Genomic DNA, 21144 nt, shown 5'->3' on the forward strand with positions numbered 1-21144 from the left:
GCAACCTCTCACAAATTAATTTAAAAGAAACCTACCACGGTGGCAGATTGTGACATCACAAGGTTTGTACCGCTTCATATGTGATGCCAGTCATCATTTCCACTTGCACATTCCCTTCCAATATTAATGCATTAATAATTTGATATATCAGGTTTGATACATCCGAAATTGACTGTATATAACAATTTTTATTTTTTTAATTTTCTGCCCACACAAATTTATGTATATAACGATCAGAGCAGCCTGCTCTGCCAATTTTGAACTACGAGGCAGGTATTGCCCCATTTGAATGCTTTTGCATCTTCACTCGCCTACAATGTTGTATGCAGCTGGGTTTTCGCTAAGTACGATAAACATTGTATTGGCGAAATTGAAGTACGAGCGCATAGAAGTCACTCACATAATCTATTTCAAAATGCGCCATTTCACCAACAGAGCAGGCTAGCAATGCCATCTTTGGAGAGGAAATGATGTGGTGTGGGAAAGGAATGACTCTATTTTGTCCATATGCCATCATATTCCATTCTGGTTTGCTTTAGTGCTTTTCGTCTAACTGAAAGGAATTAAAAAAACATGCTTTACCTTTCCCTGTCATTTTTTTCTAAAAGGCGGCATTGCGTTCTGCCTCGACAACGAGCTGTGTTGTTTTGATAACATTGCCCACTCATGATTGCATTCATTTGTTTTAGCCTGCATGAGGCAGGAAAATACAACCTGTGCCTTCCTTGGCATCCCTTTCTGTCTGACAGTATGTCACTATTTTCTCGTGGTCAAATTGTGAATAGTTCTACAAAGTTTTTTCTTCTTTTTTCTCTGTGGGAACTGTCTAGTTCAACACAGAAATGTGTAACTGTGGATGTAGCATTTGTTCCCATTAATCGGGATGAAAGATTTATCCAGGGCGTTATCCTTGGGCCTATGTATTTTTTCTCTAGCATCTAGTTAACACAGAAATGTCTAAATGTGGATGTAGCATTTGACACCATGAAATGGGGGGAAAAATATGTGTAGCATGTTATCCCAGGGCCTTTATTAGGGAGCTTCCCACTTGATAAACTTCAGTCCGTGCCTGTTAGTTGCAGCCCCAAAATGTGGAGGTGACGTCTGCTAACCGGTCTTTCCTGTCACATCATTGTGTGTGAAACTACACTTGCCATTGTGCCAAGCAATTATGGTGCAAAGGCGGATATTAGGAAACCCATGTTATAAATGCAATTTATATTAAGGTGCTATAAAGCAGAAAAGGGCTTCATTTGACTTAGGGTGGGTAGGAGCTTCTGCATAACTAACAGACTAATGCAGTATAAGACTGTGGTAGTGGCGTTTGCCATTTTTTGGAGCAAGAGAACGTGCCTGGTTTAAGCCATGCCCCATTTGGACATGTCCACTTAGTGAACACTTCCAGAATGTGGACCGTGGTCAGAACAGTTGGAATAAAGGCAATTTTTTTTTTCTGTGTCACTTGTAGGTGCTGAGGGTGCAAGCAACAACTGCAGCGTCATCTACGGGTGCCTACCCATCGCGAGTGCCATCACCACCATCCCTACCTCAACTGCCATTGAATGGAAGGGGCATGAGCCCAACGCTCGTCCGCCGTGTGCCTCCATACCTTCGAAGCCAGCTGCCATTTGGAGTGAGTAGACTTAGGCTGTGTTATGCTTGTCTCTCAAGAACATGTGATAGGGTTGCTCTTGCATACAAATGCAGTGCTGTTCACTCTTCTCTTGTATCATGAGATAAATTTCTAAACAACGCAGAGTACTACACGGTACTTCAACCAAGAGAGCTTTTCTGTTCAGTGAATTAAAGAAGCTTTTCAGCTAATCGGAGAAGAGGAACAAAAACAAAACTGCATTGCCCACTGATCAAACAGCCATTCTTGGTCAAATTTATCGACAGAAGGGGCCACCGTACTGTTTATGATGAAATAGTTCTCCACCCTTTATGCTATGAAGCATTCTTCTCTACATAGTGCAGTCTCACCATTTGGAAAGAGCATGAATGATACTGAGAGCTTGTGCTTAGCTTGTGCTCCTGAAGTTGCTGTACACAATGGCTTTATGCAAGGCGGCTCGACAGCATGCAAAGCGAGCGTCGCTTAGCACTCACTGAGCTGCTTTCCTAATTCTGCAACACTTTATTTTTAAATAGTGCTGCATGCAAAATATATGAACCAGTCACGGTTGGGAAAGAAATTCACTTGATTAGGCATAGGTACTGAAATTTTCATGGGCTGTTGCTGCAGTCTTTTGCTTTTGCAAATTTTTTGGCTTATCCCAATCCTGTCCTCAGCAAAAGTGACACATCTGCAATAATGGTACTGTAATTTTTTTATCTACATCAGGGCTTCTCAAAATGGGTTTCGTAGGCTGCTGTATGAGCATGAGTAAGGTTCCTTGGGATGCTTTGAGCATGAGTAAGAGATGGGCATTGAATAAAAATACTTATTGCTGAAAGCAAGAAAACAGATACAAGCAAAAGTGAATGAAACAGCAAATAAAAAGCACAAAGGGTATGTTCGCAAGGAACAGCGACCGATTGTCACATGCTTGTGATGACAGTGTGTGACGGAGGGGGGGAGGGGGGGTTCCTTTCTTCGCACATGTTGAAGGCTGTTGGAATTCCTTGAGGCAGAAAAGTTTGAGATCCCCTGGCCTATATGAACTTAGTATTCCTCTGTGGTGGCTGCTTAACGTGGGCTTAAGATTGGGCATCAAATTTGGGGTGTGTACTACTTGATTGTTTAGCCTGTATCACTAGGAGTACCACCACATAATGAACAGTGGGTACCAGTGTGCATGCCTTGCTTTCTTCCATTTATTTTGTTCATCTCTTATCAGCTTGTTTTTCAACACAGCAGAAGGCTGCTTGTTGGTAATACACATGCCTGTTCACATGACTGTGCCATGGTCCCCTTTGTTTATTGTGCCCTTTTAACTGAAAATAAAAAAACTATTCAGTACTGCGCATATGTCGTGCATGGTAATTTGAATTTGTTTCTCTGTACTTTTCCAGCCCTCGTACGACATGCAAGAGGGCGAAAAGGAAGAAGCAAAGAGACGCTGGCTTCAAGAGCTTGGTCAGTGGCGCCATTAGGTTTTCTGAGCCCTAGCATATTTTTTTTTTAGTTTTAAAAGACTTTCACTCCAACATCTGTTTCTCTGTCACATTTTGTGATGTCCAGGTGGGGAATTTTCAAGCGTTGAATGGTACAAATTAATTGCTTCCTTTAATCCTTTGAGCTGTTTTGTACACACAGTTGTGTACACAGCAGACTTGCAGCTTTTTCTCAGAGTGTGCTGCGCCTACCAGTGATTTCATTGTTTTAGTTGAATTTGCCATCCTGCTTGTCGCAAATAATTTGGCTTTTTTTGTGTCCTATAGCGAACGCAGTAATTAATATTTGACCAAACAATTTGCCGGGTAGCACGTTGTCCTTCGCAATTTTTATGCAGGCAGATTTTACCGCGAGTGGTAATATCGAAAATTTTGCTCAACTTCGAGTGTAATCTGCATACTCAAAGCAGAGTGATTTCACAATCCCTCGTGTGCTTACTTGAGGAATCCCGTCTTTTCGATGTTACTATTTCTAACCAAACTGAAACTTTGTGCAGAATTTCTCACATCCTTGTAAAAAGTTACCTGCTGGTCTTTTGCGCTCGAAAAATAACAAATTCCCTTTCTTGAGGCCTAAATGTACTATTTAGGGGCAACAATAATTTTCGATCAAAACAAAAATGCCGCCTGAAAGGGTTAATGATATGAGTGGGAAAAGAGCTACTGGTGGTGTATAGAAAACTAGGGTCTTCCATGCACCTAGGTTGTCAGAGCCTCTTTTTTGGTTCTACATTCACTTTCATGTGATACAGCTTCCACTGTGGTCATACCTTAAAGCACCGAAGGGCATTCACATAGCATGCTTACCTGAATATAGTAGTGAGACAGCATTGTAATGCAAGGGTCACTTTTTCTGGTGCAAAACAGGAAAAAAAAATTGAGTACATATTGTTCAGTAATGTTGACACAAATGTAAATGGAGGATCGGCTACTAATTTTATTGTCATGCAAGAAAACTAGCATCATATTAGAGTAAAACAATACGTTATCATGGTACTAGTTGCACGGTTTGTAAAATGTCACCCACTAGACGCACTATACTTCATGCAGCTTTCGGTTTTGAAAGTGGCATCAGAAGCACTCTTTCAGGTGTGCCAAAAAGAATTAAACGCACAAGCAGTTGTGGTTCATTAGCAGGCAGCTGCTTGACTAGACTGTCTGAAGGGAGCTAAATACCGTCATGCTCCTTAACCAGTGTCTACGCATTTGATATGTGCACAGTGTGAAAATGACTTTGACGGGAAGCCTGCCTGCTCACACCCTGTGTTGTTTCCCTAGTTAGTGAGCAGTTGTATTGGAAATAACATCAAAAGTGAACAATTCTAGAATATGGCCCTAGCATGTCAAGCGTGCTTGGGTGCTGGCACTCCCCAGCCTGATGGCCATTTCTCTTCTGGTTTCTCAGAATGTCAAAGAGAAGAGAGCCAACGGCGACGTCTGGAAAACAGGCATGCATCCCTGAGCAATGGTTCTTGCTGGGCAGACAGTGAGTCTCTGGGATCCGATAAAGCAACCAGGCCAGGAGAGGACTGCTCGGACAGGTTAGTCCAAACTAGTACAATGCTTCAGCTGTATGTCAACAACATGCAGGGTAGAGTTTGTCTCATTCTTCTGAATTGCTCTTTCATGTTCAACAGCGGGTGGTCCGTATCAAGGGGCCAAGGATACCAGCCCAGCCTGAGTTCCAAAATGTCTGCCAGCGATGAGAAGCGGATCAAGGCACTAGAGTATCAGCGGGCCATCCAGGTGCCTTTATTGTTGCCTGCTTGTACTTTGAAGCAGTTTTTTCAACTTGCAGTTGGATTTAGTTCTTAGTTTGTTTAGAAATGAGAAGATGGTTGAATGTTTCTGTTTCAAGATATGAGTAAAGCAGAAAATGCGTCTGAATTTGTTTGAGAAATAATGCTATCATTGGGTTGCGCATAGGAATGCAACATATTTATGCAGTGCTTAAACGGTTGTGAGCACCATTTAAAGTTTTAATTTTATTTCATGGCTCTGATTTTGCTTTCGTATTGTACTTCACGGAACACAGAAAAGTGTTATAAGAAAGTAGTTATTCATCAGCATCCACCACAGTATAGCCATGTGGCTACATTGGAAAGGAACACTTTCTCCATAAACTCATTGGATCAAAGAAAAGTCTCAGGTTCATTAGTGAAATTTGCATGGGGAAAGAATGTAGCTGAGGCTTTAAATGGACACTGAGGACAAATTGAGCTTTCCCTATATCGATCAGTTACTGCGTTCTAATAACGAAGAGTCCACTTTCACTGGAAATGGGGCTTTCATTGGCTGGAAACAGCCAAAAAATTAAATACAGGTGTCGTCGCCAAAGGCCATTTTCACACACGACCTGCAGTGACGTAGTGTGCTTTTTCATTTGCTAAACATTGAGGCTAAACCATGCTACCATCCACTTCTAGCCAGAGATCACTAACACCATAATTCTCTCAACATCATCATCGACATTGCAAGTTTTAATCGAGTGCTGTGAAAAATGTTCATTTTTAAACTCCAAATTTCTCGGCAATAATTATGTCTTTTGCTGCTAAGGTACAGAGCTACAAAAACGCTAAGCAGTCAGAATTTTAATAAGGACAGAAAATTGGAAGGTTTTCTCTATGTTTCTTTAAATAAGTGTGGACAAAAGTGTTTTCTTGGGTGCATGGCGACTGTTTGCTCCAGGCCCAGATGCAAGAGAAGCAGCAGAGGCTGCGTGCTGAGCGAGAGGCCAGAATCCGGGAGGAGCGGGAGCAGGAACGCCGCCTCGAGGAGGATAGACGCAAACTGGAGCTTGAATACCAGGAGGAGCAGCGCAGGATTCGTGAAAAGAAGGTGGGTGGCGCGAGACTGAAACAAGGTGTCTTGTCAAATCCTGACCCTAAATGGCTGTTCCAAGGCACTCCGCAAGAAATGCTCACCAGCAGAAATTTGCATAAAAATCGGGCAGCGGCCAGATTACTGGTAGCGTGCTGTGGCAGTTAATTAGATCATTGCTGTAACCAAGCAGGGATTACTTCTGGTGACCACCAATAAATATTTGTGGACTAACTGTGTCTCACAACCTGGTGTACGTGGCGACCGAGTCATTACGTCAACATGCTTTCAGACATGAAATGTGACCTTGGGAGTACTGCTATGACATCCATGACATTCAGATTTCTTTTTCGCAGTGGCTGCAAGCATTTTATGTTCGTGGCTATTCTTGGTAACAATCTGCCGTAGTCGGTGGCTCAGTGGCTTTGCCGTTCGGCTACTGATTCCATGGTCGCAGCAGCCGCATTTCAATGGAGGCAAAACGCAAAGACGGCCATGTACTCAGCGCACGTTAAAAGAATCCCGGGTGGTTTAAATTAATCTCGAGACCTACACTGCAGCGTCCCTCAAATTCCATGTGTTGCTTCAGGCATTGAACCCCACAATTTACTGTTTATCATTGCCAGTATGATGGATAGTCCTCCACGGTGGCCGTATAATTGAACTTGGTTGGTAGTTATGATGAAAGTTGTCATAGGTACATGTGAATTCACTTAAATTATATTGATTTTAGTATAGGGTGGAAGAAACTGCAGTGAAACAGTTGCTTGACTGTAGGGAACAGTATGTGAGCTTGATTGTGTGGTGAGGAGCACCAAAGGGGGAAACAGCATGATCATGGGAGTAAATCTATTTATAGTCTTCACCTGACATCACCCTACATAGCTACAAAAAAAGCAATGCAGGTTTCTACTGACACACGGGTCTTGGACGGGAATTTATTTCTGGACCTTGAGAAATTTTTCTTCAAGTTTGGCGGCCTGACAAATTTTTATGGCTGTCTTTTGTGGCTGCATGGCTATACTCGGGTAGCCACTAACCATACTCCTGCCCTTTCCCTGTGTGAGCTTAGCTGCGAATGCAACAGCAAATGACACTTGACCTTAAACAAGCTTGCACACAGAGGATCAGATTTTGAATATATATTTATCTGGATTTTGTGTTCAATACTCGTACCAATCAGTGATGCCATGCCATTTTCTTTTACCTTTTTCTTTATCAGGAACACGAGGAGAAGACCCGTCTCTTGCTGATAGCGAAAATGCAGCAGGCCGCAGCTGAAGCTGAAGCCTTTCGAAAGGCCAAGCGAAGCCAGAAGCTGCACCAGATGTCGCCACCAGTTCAGCTTGGCCAGCAGAGCTCCAGCTTTGAGACGACTGGCTCAGTTGATGCCGATTTTTCCACATCCCTGGATAGGATTTCATCATCTATGGCTGGAATGTCAAATATTGGAAGTGAAGACCAGACTGACCTATCAACTCAGCAGAACATCTCTTGTAAGTGAATAGACTTTGTGGTTGTCTTTTCTGCATTTATTTCCATCTAACGCTGGCGGCCTAATAGTAGGTATTCAGACAATTGAACAGTGAAGGCATAGTGCACTAGGCAGTATGTAACTAGGAGCAATGTCTCGTACATGTGGGTACTTGTGCAGGTACCCTTTCCCGTGCAGGGTGAGTGGCGAAAAGAAAGATCAGTGAAGCACGCTAAAATGATGGTCTCTGTCTCTGTAAAACAGTTGTAGAACAGATATTCTTAGTGCCTAGAGTACTGCTAAACATGACTTCTAAATTTCAATAGTTGAGCAAGGTAGGCCTGAATATGGTTAAGACTCGAAGGGTACTGAAAATTTGTTTGAATTATGTGGAATTCAAGTCAATGGGAGCCTTCTAATACACTCGATATTGGCAGGACCAACATGTCAATTTGAATTCAGTGGTTTTTCGAATTAAGCAATTGCAGTCTAACAAGAATCCACTGTACTGATGCTTTAGTGGTTGAGGTGGAGGGTCCCAACCGCTGTTCAGTGGCCACTAACCATATTTTATACTTGCAGTTGGTAGGCAAGGCAAGTTGTAAGGTTGCGTTCAAGTGCATGCTTGTTTCACAGATTGCCAAATTACGCTACTGTCGACCACAGCTTACTTTACGTACTTGACCTGAAAAAAAACGTTTCTTTGAGTATCAGTCAGGGTGTTACAGCAGGAGCATCCTTAGTAGGTTGCTTGTGACACATCAGAGAGTAAACTTTATTGAAATATTGGAGAGTTCAGCTGTCCTCCTGGGAAGAGTCCCTACCGAGAGCCCTCTGGCTGTACCTTCTTGCCATGTCTTCGTGATCAGCTGCTCCTTTTCAGAGGAACTGGTGGCCCAACCCTAGGAAAAGATTGGGTGGATGGTGTGGGTTAGTTATTGAGAGGAGAACATGGACTGAAGAGGGACAGGTTCATACGTAGTAGTAAACTGTAGGAGTTGCCCCACACGAGGTGCATTAGGGTGGGAAAGACCATGTCATGAGAGCATGAGCAGAGTTAACCGGGGGAAGGATGAATGGGAGGTCAGTGTGTGTGGGAATGTGCTTGTATGATAACAGATGAAAATGGTAGAAAAGGACTGGGCGTGACAGATGGCCCTTGAGCAGTTCAAGGCTCTCGATGAATGCAGAATGTTTGAGTTTGCGTGCTGTTTGTAAAACAGTGGAAAAGTGCTTGCTCGTGCACTCTAGAAAATATTATCTGGTATCATGAGTGCTCCATATTTTCCTCCAGCAGTACCGACAGTTAAATCACTGTGGCACATATTTTAACACAGTGTAACAGCATTTTAGGAACAGACTTTTCTTTGAAACACTTTTCAGAATCTTTCTTTATGTGCTCACTCTGGTGGTTTCGTACTGTGGCCAGTTCGTGGCAGAAGGAACATATTGTTCAGCAGAAAACGAAAAGGGTGACATTCTGGTTGTGCAATTGAGTCTTGGTACGTGGAGTAAGGCAGATTTCTTCAATATTTTCATCCTCTGGGAACCCCAACAGCTTTCAAAAGGGGCTTAAGAACCTTGCATGTCTTGGCTTCGATCTCTTCCACCCTGATATGCATGCAAAAATGAGCACGCAAATGTACACCCCCCCAAGAGATGCCCAAATTCAATTAATAGTGACTGGTTGTGTAGTGAAATAATCTGCTATAAGCAAGTACAGTATGATTAGTACTGAAACAAAGTGTATAAAAGAAACGGTGGCGGTGGATTTATTTACGTGCCCGGGGAACACAAAAAGCACTCCAAGGAACCCAGGTTCTACAGAACACAGTTTGAGAACCCCTAGAACAAGAAAACGCATTTACAATGTTCTTTTCTTGCAGCTGCAGGAATGCCCTCTCAGGCAGTTCCCCTGTCACCATCCCAGCCTCAAGCTCGGCCCACCTACACGCTTGCGACGCCTGCGGCCACAGTGCGTCCATCCCTGCGAGGGGGTGACAGCGACATGGTAGCCGGCAGCAAGGCTCAGCGTGAAGTGTGCTGCCAGACAGATGGTAGCCTCTCTGCATCTGTCTGCTCCAGTCGCTGCTCGCTGCTGTCGTCAGCCGGAATGGTCGAAGTGAACCCATACATAGAAAACAGGGTCTTGACACCCACAAAAGTGCGCATCGCACAACATGCTCTGCTGCGGTCCCGACAGCATCACTGCCGTGAGTTTGGCATCCAGACAGACATATCGTTGCCGTGCGGATGGAACCACAGCATTCTCTGTGATAACAGGGTGCAGTTTACTCAAGAGTTTGAAAACAGGTGCGTGTGTTTTGTCCTCTGTCTAGTACGAGCGCCAGCCATGCAGCTACAAAATAGTACACATATTAGATTTTTTTAAAGCATTCTTGTCTGTAGCCTGTCATGATGTGGGTCCTCGACCATGACATTTTGAATTCTAGTTGGGCTCCTTTACCATTGAAGCTGGCTGGAGAGCAGAAAGTAATACTATAAGGCTTGTTACTCGCTGTTCATTGGAGGTGAAAAATGTTTGTTGAATTAATTATAAATTAATTTCATATCACTTGGCTCTCTTGATGGTATAACTAGCCATTGGGCTTCATTTACGTAAATATCCTTTCTCCTCAGGGGCTATCCAAGTCAGGGTTTCTTAGCTGTGAATGTGTTGAGCATTGTTTGAGTGCCCATGAAGATGATTGAAGAGGCTATAATGGTGTCAGTAAAAATATTATCTGTGCACCTAGTTGTGACCATGAATTGGGGCAGTAATTTTAACTTTTAACACATTTTATTTTTATTTATTTTGTTTGGACAAACATTCATGTTTTTACTCAGTCTTGTCACATGCTAATAAGCGGAGGAAATCTTATTAAAAGCAAGAAATTTCAGGGATCTTGCAGTCCATTGAAACATACAGCTTTCAGGACAGTGTGATGGCAAAATGCTGTCTTTCTGGCTCCTGATCAAAACACATCTATTGCTCATCATGTGGTGCTTTGCATGACTAACCAGTCACCCATCAGGTGTATTATTGCCTCAATTTCACAGTCCTGCATTTAACCAACTTGTTCTGGCCTGTTGTTTTGAGTTTGTGTGCGTGATTCTGAGTCATTGGTTCTTCCTTTTCTTTCGTCCTATGCTTGACTAGAAGCTCACTCAGGGAGTTCCCGCCATATACAAGTGCGGTTCGAAGACTTCAGCACAGTCTGCCACTACGGGGCATCCATCGCAATGCCTCCAGCTACACACCTTGCGAGAACGTTCGAGATGCGGGTGCAACTCGGCAAACACCCATGGCCACTGCCAAGGGAAGGGTTACTGATGCCCTCCCAGCCACCATAGCCAGGAGCAGTGCCCAAAGGCTGCAGGAGTTGCGGCGACAACACTGCGAACGAGAGTCTGGGGCACGGCGTCTGCGGGCGGTCTCCCAGTTCTCGTCACAAGTTGGCCGTGGTGGTGTTGCGGAGGGGAATCGGTTAGCATGCAACTTCTGCTGTCATTTTTTCATGGTTCGGACCTGAAACCCAACTTGGATTATTTGTACTCTCAGGTGTTACTTTAGATAGGTTTTTAAGTGCAACTTTGGGAACCACTTGAGCCTAATAGTCATGTTGGCAAACTGAAATACAATTGTGTTTGTGCAGAGCAGTAGCCAGAACACAGAGGTTCTATGGCAAATAGTGATCAAACATGGGCGTTCATAGTGTGCTGAGAAATAAAAATGTATATCAGCCTTATAATTTAAGCATGAACTCAGATACAGTGAACCTATATTAACTCAGTCATACAAATGCGAGAAATATTCAAGCCTCCTACTTTTTCACCTTTTCATGTAATAAATGTAAGAATTTCTAATGCAATATCATTAGAAGCCTCATCACAAAAAAATATTTAGCATTGTGGTCTATCATAAAATTCGCTGATCGGTTGAGACACCTATCGCATCATCATGTCATATGACATGCCACCTGCCAGCCCCCCACCATCTCTTTCTACCCGAAAAAAAAAAAAAAAAAGACGTGGTCCATCATAAAATTTGCTCATTGGTTGATCTGGCGTTGTGGTTTGTCATAATATTTGCTGATAGATCAAGCTGCCGCCTAAGGCTGCCGCGGTGGCTGAGTGGTTATGGTGCTCGGTTGCTGGTCCGAAAGACTCGGGTTCGGTCCCGACCACGGCGGTCGAATTTTGATGGAGGCGAAATTCTAGAGGTCCGTGTGCTGTGCAATGTCAGTGCACATTAAAAACCCCAGGTGGTCTAAATATCCAGAGCCCTTCACTACGGCGTCCCTCATAGCCTGAGTCGCTTTGGGACGTTAAACTCCCATAAACCCAAGATCAAGCCGCCATTGTGCTCCGTCATAAATCTCGCTGGTTGGTCGAAACAGTTATGACATCATCAGGTCATGTGATGTACCACCTCTCTCTCCCCCTCCTCTCCACCTGCATCTCTGAAAAAAAAAAAATGGCCATGTGGTCTGCTATAAAATTAGCTGATTCACCACCAGTAATTTAACTAAGTGTCCCCGTAGTTATTACTTATTTGGAAATTGCTTGATTTAATCAGTTTATCATAGATTTGTTCATTTCATAAGTTCTATTCCTTCTGCCCAGTACCTCACTGCAGATTTTCATTATATTACACACTATCCATCCTTGCTGAATCACAATGCTTATCTATAGTGTTCATTGTAAATAGCTTTTTTGTGATGCTAGAAATGTTAGTCTGGAAATGAAGGTGAGAGTTAATCATCTTTGCTATTTATTGTTATTGTTTCCAATTTATTAATTTTTTTATAGAAGCAATGCCTTCTCTGTCTGCAATTTTATTATGTGCAAATGTGTAGTCTAACACGTATTCACTTTATCTTGCCTGGAATTCCTCAACAGAGGCCGGGCTCCAGTCAGGGCTACAGGCCAGGTACCCATCCGTTTCGAAGAGGAAGCCGTTCACAATACGAGTCAAAGTGAAGAGGAAGACAGCACGATCCATGACTCCTCTGGGCACCGCCCCATACAGAGCCCCCCTGTGCCAGCCCTGCGTGACAAACTACTCCTGCCATCACCTCGCTCGGACCACAACGTTTCAAATGCAGCAAACTCATCTTCAGAAGCTGCCACTACTCCAGGAAAATGTCATGAAACACCTCCAGCTTCACGGAAGCGCTGGCGCCGACAGGAGGTCTATGTGCCGCAGCATCCCATTGGTGAAGCGGCATCACCAAAGCAGAGTCCTCCAAATCGGGGGAAAGTCGATAGCACACCGGTTCGAGACCATCAGCCTCTAGGAATTGTGGAGCGGCAGAGGTCTGTGAGTGTGAGTGGTGCACGGCGCAGCCAGTCCCCGTCCCCGGACCGGCGGCCGCAGAGGTCCTCTTCTCAGGTGAGCTTCTCAGTCAGTTTGTAAGGAGGGCAGGTGATTTCATGGATAAGCGGGTAGCATCAGGTCTACAGTGTTCCGTAGGCTCAAGCATACAGGTGCATTCAAGTCCCTCAATAGAGAAGTGTCATTGCTTCTGATAGTGACGTAAGGATAACATGATAACATTGTGCTATCATGCTGCATCTATGGCCACACATTGCAGTACATCCATGCACCGTAATGTTGAGATTTCCAGCATCGTTGTCGGCGTTCAGGAAAAGTGGTCCAGAAAACCCCTAGTGACCTCATCAACAATAAAAAATTTATTCCGAAGGTGCGGGGAATTGAACCAGGGACCTTCCGACTGCAAGGCAAGCACGCAACCCATATGCCACAAAGCGATACCGCGCCGCCGCGGTTGCTCAGTGGTTATGACACTCGGCTGCTAGCCCGAAAGACGCTGGTTCGATCCCGGCCGCAGCGGTCGAATTTTGATGGAGGCGAAATCTAGAGGCCCGTGTACTGTGTGATGGCAGTGCACGTTAAAGAACTGCAGGTGGTTGAAATTTCTGGAGCCCTTCACTACAGTGTCCCTCATAACCTCAGCCGCTTTGGGACGTTAAACCCCCATAAACCAAACCAACAAAACCAAGCCGTGTTGCTTCCTGGCACATAAAGGTGATCCTAGTGTATGAGTTGCCTTATGACTGTACACTGATCATTAGGTGTGTCATTAGAGAGGAAGGAAAATATGAATGAAAAAGACTAATGCTTTCACCTTCAAAGCAGATAAGTAGTCTTAAGTGCCCTCCATAATTTTTTCATTGTGCAGCAAGTCACTGTGTGTTTGGGACAGCTGACTGTTAAATGCGTTTGGAATTTCGATTTACATGGTACTGTAAGGATTTGACGTTATTTCACGTGCAAAAGAAAATGAATAGCACTGCTGCTTCATTCTTTATACATGATGCAGAGGAATAACATGTCATTCTACACCATGGTTACTCGTTTTATGAAGTGTTGTGAAGGGAGCAGGTGTCCTGGAGTGCAGAGTAGCTTCTCCTCAATGCTTGCATTCATGTGGCAATGCACCCTTTACAGGCAAGATCCTAGTTGATACCAGTGCCACAAAGAGAGAGCAACAATAATGTCATTCGTTAGGAGGCTAAGGCCTGAAACTTAAGTGCCGTTCTGTCATGTAGAAAACTCAGACTTCCACCCTAATGCATTCTGCTCTGTTCATTTTGTTGTGAAATGCGTTCTCTTATGCCCATTACTTATGCAAAACTGCTTATTTCACATGAGATATTATTCTGTCTAGTATATATGCGATAGCATCTGCCAGGATAGAAACCCCTGCAGTTGAAAATAGTCTGAGTTACTTTAAATTGATGTTCTGGAAAAGCTTTAATGAAAACGGCGAAAACTATTTCATTTGTTCTAAGCATTGGCAACCTTTATTGAAATCTGATACTTATTTCAAGATAGTGTTTTACAAAACATCATGCCTGAGTATTGTTGGCGGCTCTTTCATCTTGTGAACTCGCGGAATAGTTTCAGGGCCCGGTCTTGAAGGCGTGCAGTTCAAAGCAGCATACGCGTAACATCGCTTTTGCAAGGCAAGCAGTCGGGAGCGAATTGAGATCAAAGGCAATGAAATGGTGCTCTATCCTGCCTTACATACTCACATATGGCATTAGCGGTGAATGGAACTGCCAACGGTCTTGTTTCGCGTTCCGGTGCAGCGCGCGCTCCAGAGGTTATTGGAAGTTTGCTGTCGCGCTGTCTACCCCTCGCCTTGGAAAGCAACCGCCAGCGTGAGCGAGCTGGGTAAATGGTGCGCTGTTCGAATTTTCTTAGCCAAACCAATTTTTGGTCAAATTAACGATTTGTTTTTAACACATGGTGCTCCGCATATCCTGCTTGGAACGGATACAGGCACAAGGCGCGCACTACCCGCAACTCGGCCGAAACTACTTTAGGCCCTGCAAATAGGTCGGCTCTGCGTATAGGTCGACCTTTTGGTTTCAGATGGTCGATTTAGCAAAAAAAAAAAAATGGAGGGCGGCCGAATTATACACTGCAATATATAGTTATGAGCACTTAAAGCATTCAAGATACATGAGTTCAAATTATAATGTTTCAGAGCATAGTGAAAAAAACTTGCTGATGAGGAAACTTCTGAAGTGATAGCCTTATTCAAGATAATCTTGTAACACTAAAATAAACGCGTGAAACTATGAATAAGAACAATATTTTAGCCCCTTGTGTGTATAAGTAGTGATTGGCTTTCTGACTGTTGACATGCCATGACAACAGCTGCTATAAAATGTGCTACCATGGCATGTGGTGTCTAGAATGCGCTCTTTAATCAAATTGTGTATGTGTATTCACGGTGCAGAAGGCCCTTCATGCCTTTCTTTGTAAATAAATGCCTCTGTATTCTTGTGCAGCATTTGTAAAATATGTACAGCTCACTCGGTTTGCTTCTGTGGCATGCATTGCCATAGTTCAAGATCACTTGACTATAAGGAGATCATACACCTTCATCGTCTCAAGCTTAGGACTTGCAGCATTGCTTGGGATCCCCTCTACACAGCTTAGAAGCAGACCCCATGAACTGCATATTTTTGGCAAAAGCTGTACATGGCAGCAGGTGTTTGCATTCATTTGACTTCTTGCCAATACTTCACAGCGCTGTATAACCTTGAACTGTCGTGCATTCATCGCAGGTGGTGTTTTGTAAGGGGGCAAAAAAAAAATAATTTCACTTGGATCATTGCACTCTGTTAGTGGTCTCATTTTCTTTGCGGAAAAACACCCGCATGCATGCATAATAGTTTGTGTTAGCTTCGCTGCATGACAAGTGTGTATACTGTGGTGCACCCTTTACAGGAAGGAAGAAAAACCTACATGCACGCACAATTTTTGTATTAGCTTCGCCGCCTAAGTGTTTGCGCCATGGTGTGCGTTTTACAGGATGGGAACAAAGCCCACATGACTGAGCACTGTTATTATTGTTCTGCACTCTGTACTGGAAGGAAAAAAAGAAACAAACCGCGTGCACGAAATTTTTTGTATTAGCTTCGCCGCATGACAACCCGTAACGACGGGGTGCACCTTTCACAGGAAGGGAAAGAAAAAAAAAATTGTTGGCAAGGGGACTTGTACGCGTTGCACCTTGCCGCCAGGACGGCTGAGGCCCGTTTCATATGCTGCGATCGGCGCGACTTTCGGTCAGTGCTTTCACATGCCGCGTGTACCCAGCGAATTCGGTTGTAGGGACACACAAGGTTGGTTGGTTTTTGCATAGGCAACCCATGATTAAACACGGCTGAAACTCTACACTGAATGTGTTGATGATGTTATAACCAGCGTAATTTTGGATGCAAGGCAATATTTCGTATGTTTCTATTAGAATAAACAGTTTATTCTATTAGAATAAACAGTTCTGCTTCTGCCGCGGCAACGGCTCTCACGTGACTTCATGCCGCACGCCGCCTCGGCGGTCCCCATCGGTCAGTCACAGAACGAGCACACCAACGCTGCGATTTAATTCCAACCGTACGGGAATCCACGGCCCTCCCCAGTCGCATACGGACAGAATTCTCAGCCTCGCAGGCGAAAATGGCGTGCACCGCACAAATCGTGGGCTTGTTCCGGTTTCCAGCCACGTTTCCGGTCTTTGGTAGTCCTCTGATTGGTCGGAGAGCTCCATCATAAACACGCCATAGAAATGACGTAAGTGAGCTAATTTTTCGAAGGCGGTTTGAATGTAATAGAGTTTCGGGACTTTCATTTGCCATTTTCTCAGCAACGAAGTTGCATTTTGATGTAGATGCAATATAAAAACGTGTGTACTGTGTGCATCTTAAATAAGCCCAGATAGTTAAAATTGATTAGGAGCCCTCCAATGCAGCGCCCTTACAGCCCACAAAAGTAGCTTCATGACATAAAACCCCGCAACCATTTTTCCACTGTCTTGTTTATTGTAGTTTTAGAATTTTGGAGCGCATCTTGTATCAACTGGAACATTTTTTTAGGATCCCTTGGTGCATCCTGAACTAGTTACCGGCTGCCCCACTCGCCGTCAAGACAAGATCTTGCAGCAGTTGTTTACGCTTCGACAAGTGAGTGTGTTGCTGTGCAGCGTCGCCTATTTCTGACCAACTTTCCCATTTTGCTTCGATGGCTTTTGCTGCACTTTGTGCCATTTGCATGATTATTTTACATGTTAAGTCCCTGAAAAAATATATATATATCATTTCTATTTAATGCCAAGATGTTAATTTTCTTGGTCTTTTTGTTCATCCTTCTCTCTCTTGCTCAGGGACTGCTCATCAAGCAGCGAGAGATGGAGAGTCACCTGGTGAAAGTGAAGCCATGATCCGGTCGAAGAGCCTCATTCATTTATCATTGTAGTTGAGCCATTATATCTACATTCATTGTGGTATGTTTTATTGTAGACGCAACCTGTGTTGTGGCCTTTAATGAAAGCCTGTGATATGTCCCCTGACATTGTTCGCCATGAGATAATAAGAGGACGAGCACATTGACTCCAATCTTTGCGTTTAGCATATATTTGTACAGAACAATGAGGTAATTGGTGCAAGTTTTATGCTTTGAGATGTCTAGTATGTTAACCTATTTGGATTTTTGTCTCAAGATGAGGCCTCATAATGGAGTTTTATACTGTGTGATCAAAACAATGTGCATTTTGTCTTAAATTATTTGCATAATTTTTTGTACTTTAATCTTGCATGTTTAGCTGGACTGTATTGAGTGGTGTGTTTTGCTTTTTAGAAATGAAAATTTTGTGGATGCACTGTAAGTGGCTGTAAGTGGTCATTCCTAACAAACTTGGTGCTGCCGCTGAACAAACTTTCGGGAAGGTGTGTGGCTTGACGCTTTCATTCTGGGCATACTGTTTGGCAAAGCATTTGCTGCTGACAGGAGTTTCTGAAAACTTAGTGCCAACATACGCACTGAGGTACTTTAATTTTTGTGTCACATTGTACAAACCAAGTCTACAAATGATGTGCTAAATTTACATCAGTCACATGAACTGTAATAATGATGTGGGCTCTTTTATGAAGCTAATTGCAAGCTTCCTGGTAGTGGTAAGTTCTGCCCAAAGAAATGCAAATGCAAGGCCTATTTCATGTACACTGTATTGTGCTGTATGTCTTCAAGAATCTTGTTATCTGTAATGTAACCTTCTTGACATTGCTTTTAGCGAGCATAGGTTTCATGTAAAGCAGCTATACATGAAGGGTACCACTGCCTTAATCTCACAAAATATATATATACATGCTAGAGTTATTGTAGTAGCTCCCTGACTGGTACGGTAGTGTTAGTCTTAGCAGACATAATACTTACTGGAGCCTTTGAGTTCAAAATATTTTCAATGCCTTGGCGCCTGCACTATTTGTTGTGCTAATTTACTATAAACTGCAGGAAGAGCATATATAAGCTTTGTGACTCATGTTTTGTGAATTTTTTTTTTGAGCGCCTTCTTCAGCCACCTTGTACAGTACCATTGGAGATACTGCATTGGTGCCTTCCGTCTGAATAGTAGGTGTGTGTGTTGTATTTGTCCTGCCTTTTTACTTGTACAGTGTAATTTTTTATTATACATTGATTTTTTTTATATATTCATGCTTATTCTCTATTTTAGATTTTAGCCTTTATGCTTCTAAGCCTTCTTGCTTCTATGCTGACTGCTTGCATGATAAACCTTTGTTATGGCTACATGCCGAGGTAATGTAGTGTTCTTCCATTGTGAAATCTCACTAGTGCGTGGTTTGTTGCACCTAGCACACTTATACATAAGCATAGAGTTTGCTAAGTGTTGATCAACTTGAGGTAGACAGCGGCAGCTGTATTAGCTGGGCTTGGCAAAGTTTGTGGTGTTGGCAGTGGCACCATGATAGTAGCAGTATGTCAGAGCATGCCGGCAAAGATGATGCAGCCATCATGATAATAGGTTGCACTTCAGCCAACAAATTATATTAAGTCTTGTTTTACCAAAACGGTGCGTTTCGCTTTGTAATAAAATTGTGTGAGAGATATAATAACCCCTTTCTGTACCTGCCACTTTGATTATACCTCATTAGTGCATTGAGCACGACTTCAGCGATGGCATTAAGTATGTTGTAGTACTATAAAGTTAAAAAAACATCAGTTCGTAATAATTGCCAATAGACCACAAAGTCCTGTATTACTCTGCTGGCAAATCACAACAGTAAGCGCAGCGTTTTAATGTTTGACCATAGGTGCCACTGTGGCTCAGTGGTTATGGCGCTCGGCTGCTGACCCAAAAGGCACGGTACTTGATCCCAGCTGTGGCGCTTGAATTTCAATGGAGGCGAAATTTTAGAAGCCTATGTACTGTGTGATGTCAGTGCATGTTAAAGAACCCCAGGTGGTCGAAATTTCCAGTGTCCTTCACTACGACATCCCTCATAGCCTGATTCGCTTTGGGATGTTAAGCTCTCGTAAGCCAAACTAAAGTTTCACTATGTCAAACAGGCCAGGGGCATCAAAATTCTCCAGCATATAATTGCATTTTTTGATTAGATTCTTGTTTAGGAAACAAGAAAAACTTACCAATGAACTACGTTTTTGTCATGGAGTAATTCTGTGGGCCGGTCCTGAATGTGGGTAGAGCTCCATCGCAGTGTTAAGTTGTATCCGACTATATGATCAGTTTTACCTGTTGCAGTTCAGCGATATGAGCCACTATAGGAATGCACAATTGGGAATCACTTGTTTCACATGTGTCAGCTTAGTACAGGCGTCCCAGAACAAAGATCAAGTAACGATCAGGTGCTCCTTCCTTTGCATTACCAAGCATATATGTTGCTTGCTGCTGCTGCATCGTTAGCCAAGTGCAACATACCATGAGACTGGATTATTGATTGCTAGCGACACCTAGTAGTGTTCATGCATCAACATAATATCAACTGTTTTCTATTCTTCCCTGTCGTTCTTCGCTTTACAAAGAGTGCCCATGATAAGATGCTGTTAAGTAACATTTAGATGCATAGTTACATAGAGGCTTCACCCTGTGCATGCACTGAGGTGCAGGTGCATCGGGAGAGAGAGAAAAAGTTTGTACAAAACGGGCACTTTTTGCCAAAGAAATGGGGTTTCTTACTTTTGTTTTTTTTTCGATTCTTGGGCTTGAGAAGAATTTTAATTGGAAACTTGTTTTTATCTGTGGTCCAGAAAGCGAGAAATAATAATTAATCTGCAGTCTATGACCAATGCGTACTGCTTCAAGTCCTGGAGAATGAGCCGCGAAAACTGTTTTTCAGTGTGCATGTACGAGCTGCGGAATACAGCTAGTGTGGCATGCAAGCCTTCATTTGAAAGGTTGTTCGCTACTCTTAATGCACATGCTCTCTTTTGTCAAGAGCGCTGCAAGGCACTTCAAGCATCAGAAAGGGGCTAACAGTGAGGCCTCACTGACTAGAAAAGCAAAATCAGAGAGGGGGCTTGCCGCTAACCTCATCACGCCACCTATTAAGCATTTCTTCCCCACCACCATGTTCGTTCGTCATCCTCCTTTGAAGTGGCTTGATAGCCTTGCAGCTTTGAATTTGTTCATTTTCACCAGGACACTACCATCTACAAGAAGGAGACTCCTCAGGCACTCGCTCGGATAGCGATGATAAGGTAATACCCATATATGCGGAATTGGTCATTCTGTACATTCATACAAACCTGGGATGTATGAATATATATGTTGGACGTTTTAATTTAATGTGGATAAGGACCACTATAAGTGCTATCCCACAAAAAATTGGATTTTGAGGAAATGAAAGGCACATTAACTGTCTCGCTTCAGGGTGGACACTTCACCTGTGCCCCTGAGGGAACTTAGGGATGAGATGGGAGTGAAAGAAGAAAGAGGTGCGGGAAATAATTTCGACCACCTGGGGATCTTTAACATGCACTGACATCGCACAGCACAGGGGCGCGCCTTTGCGCTTCGCCTCTAAGGAAGCGAAGCGTGGCCGCCGTGGCTGGGTTAGAACCCTGGTACTCCGGCCCTCGTACTGTTCACGCAGTAAAAAGGTGCCGTATTGGAAGACTCCAAGGAGCCGCAAGGGCAGAGCGGTTTTGTGCACGCGCAGGTTTTCTCGAGAGCCGGGTCTGGCCCGCTTCTATATAAGGCGTGATTCGGCCAACCCGCCGCGATGGCTCGGGGGTTAGGCCACTGTGCTGCTGAGCCTGAGCACGTGGGTTCAGTCCCGTTTTAATGGAGGCGAAACACAAGAGTCACCCGTTTGCTGTGCGATGTCCGTGCATGTTAAAAATTCTATATGTAGTCGAAATTACCCCAGTGCCCTCT

At 43.6% G+C, this 21144-nt stretch overlaps 1 protein-coding gene across 3 annotated transcripts in view; it reads left to right on the top strand.

Moving 5' to 3' along the window:
• LOC144098978 (uncharacterized) overlaps positions 1–20048 on the top strand; it is a 28225-nt gene extending 8177 nt beyond the window's left edge. For 2 of the 3 annotated variants that reach the window (XM_077631966.1, XM_077631967.1), the window contains exons 6-16: positions 1469–1633; positions 3016–3079; positions 4523–4658; positions 4755–4863; positions 5806–5955; positions 7160–7433; positions 9298–9724; positions 10572–10898; positions 12314–12806; positions 16829–16915; positions 17116–20048. In XM_077631966.1, coding sequence (XP_077488092.1) covers positions 1469–1633; positions 3016–3079; positions 4523–4658; positions 4755–4863; positions 5806–5955; positions 7160–7433; positions 9298–9724; positions 10572–10898; positions 12314–12806; positions 16829–16915; positions 17116–17172 — 2289 coding nt within the window. In that variant the 3' untranslated portion in view covers positions 17173–20048. The remainder of the gene's footprint in view (positions 1–1468; positions 1634–3015; positions 3080–4522; positions 4659–4754; positions 4864–5805; positions 5956–7159; positions 7434–9297; positions 9725–10571; positions 10899–12313; positions 12807–16828; positions 16916–17115) is intronic. The other variant, XM_077631968.1, reaches the window with a different exon arrangement.
• The last annotated feature ends 1096 nt before the right edge of the window (positions 20049–21144 follow it).

The sequence above is a fragment of the Amblyomma americanum genome, chromosome 7 (assembly GCF_052857255.1).
Source record: "Amblyomma americanum isolate KBUSLIRL-KWMA chromosome 7, ASM5285725v1, whole genome shotgun sequence".
In the NCBI taxonomy this organism is placed as follows: Eukaryota; Metazoa; Arthropoda; class Arachnida; order Ixodida; family Ixodidae; genus Amblyomma; species Amblyomma americanum.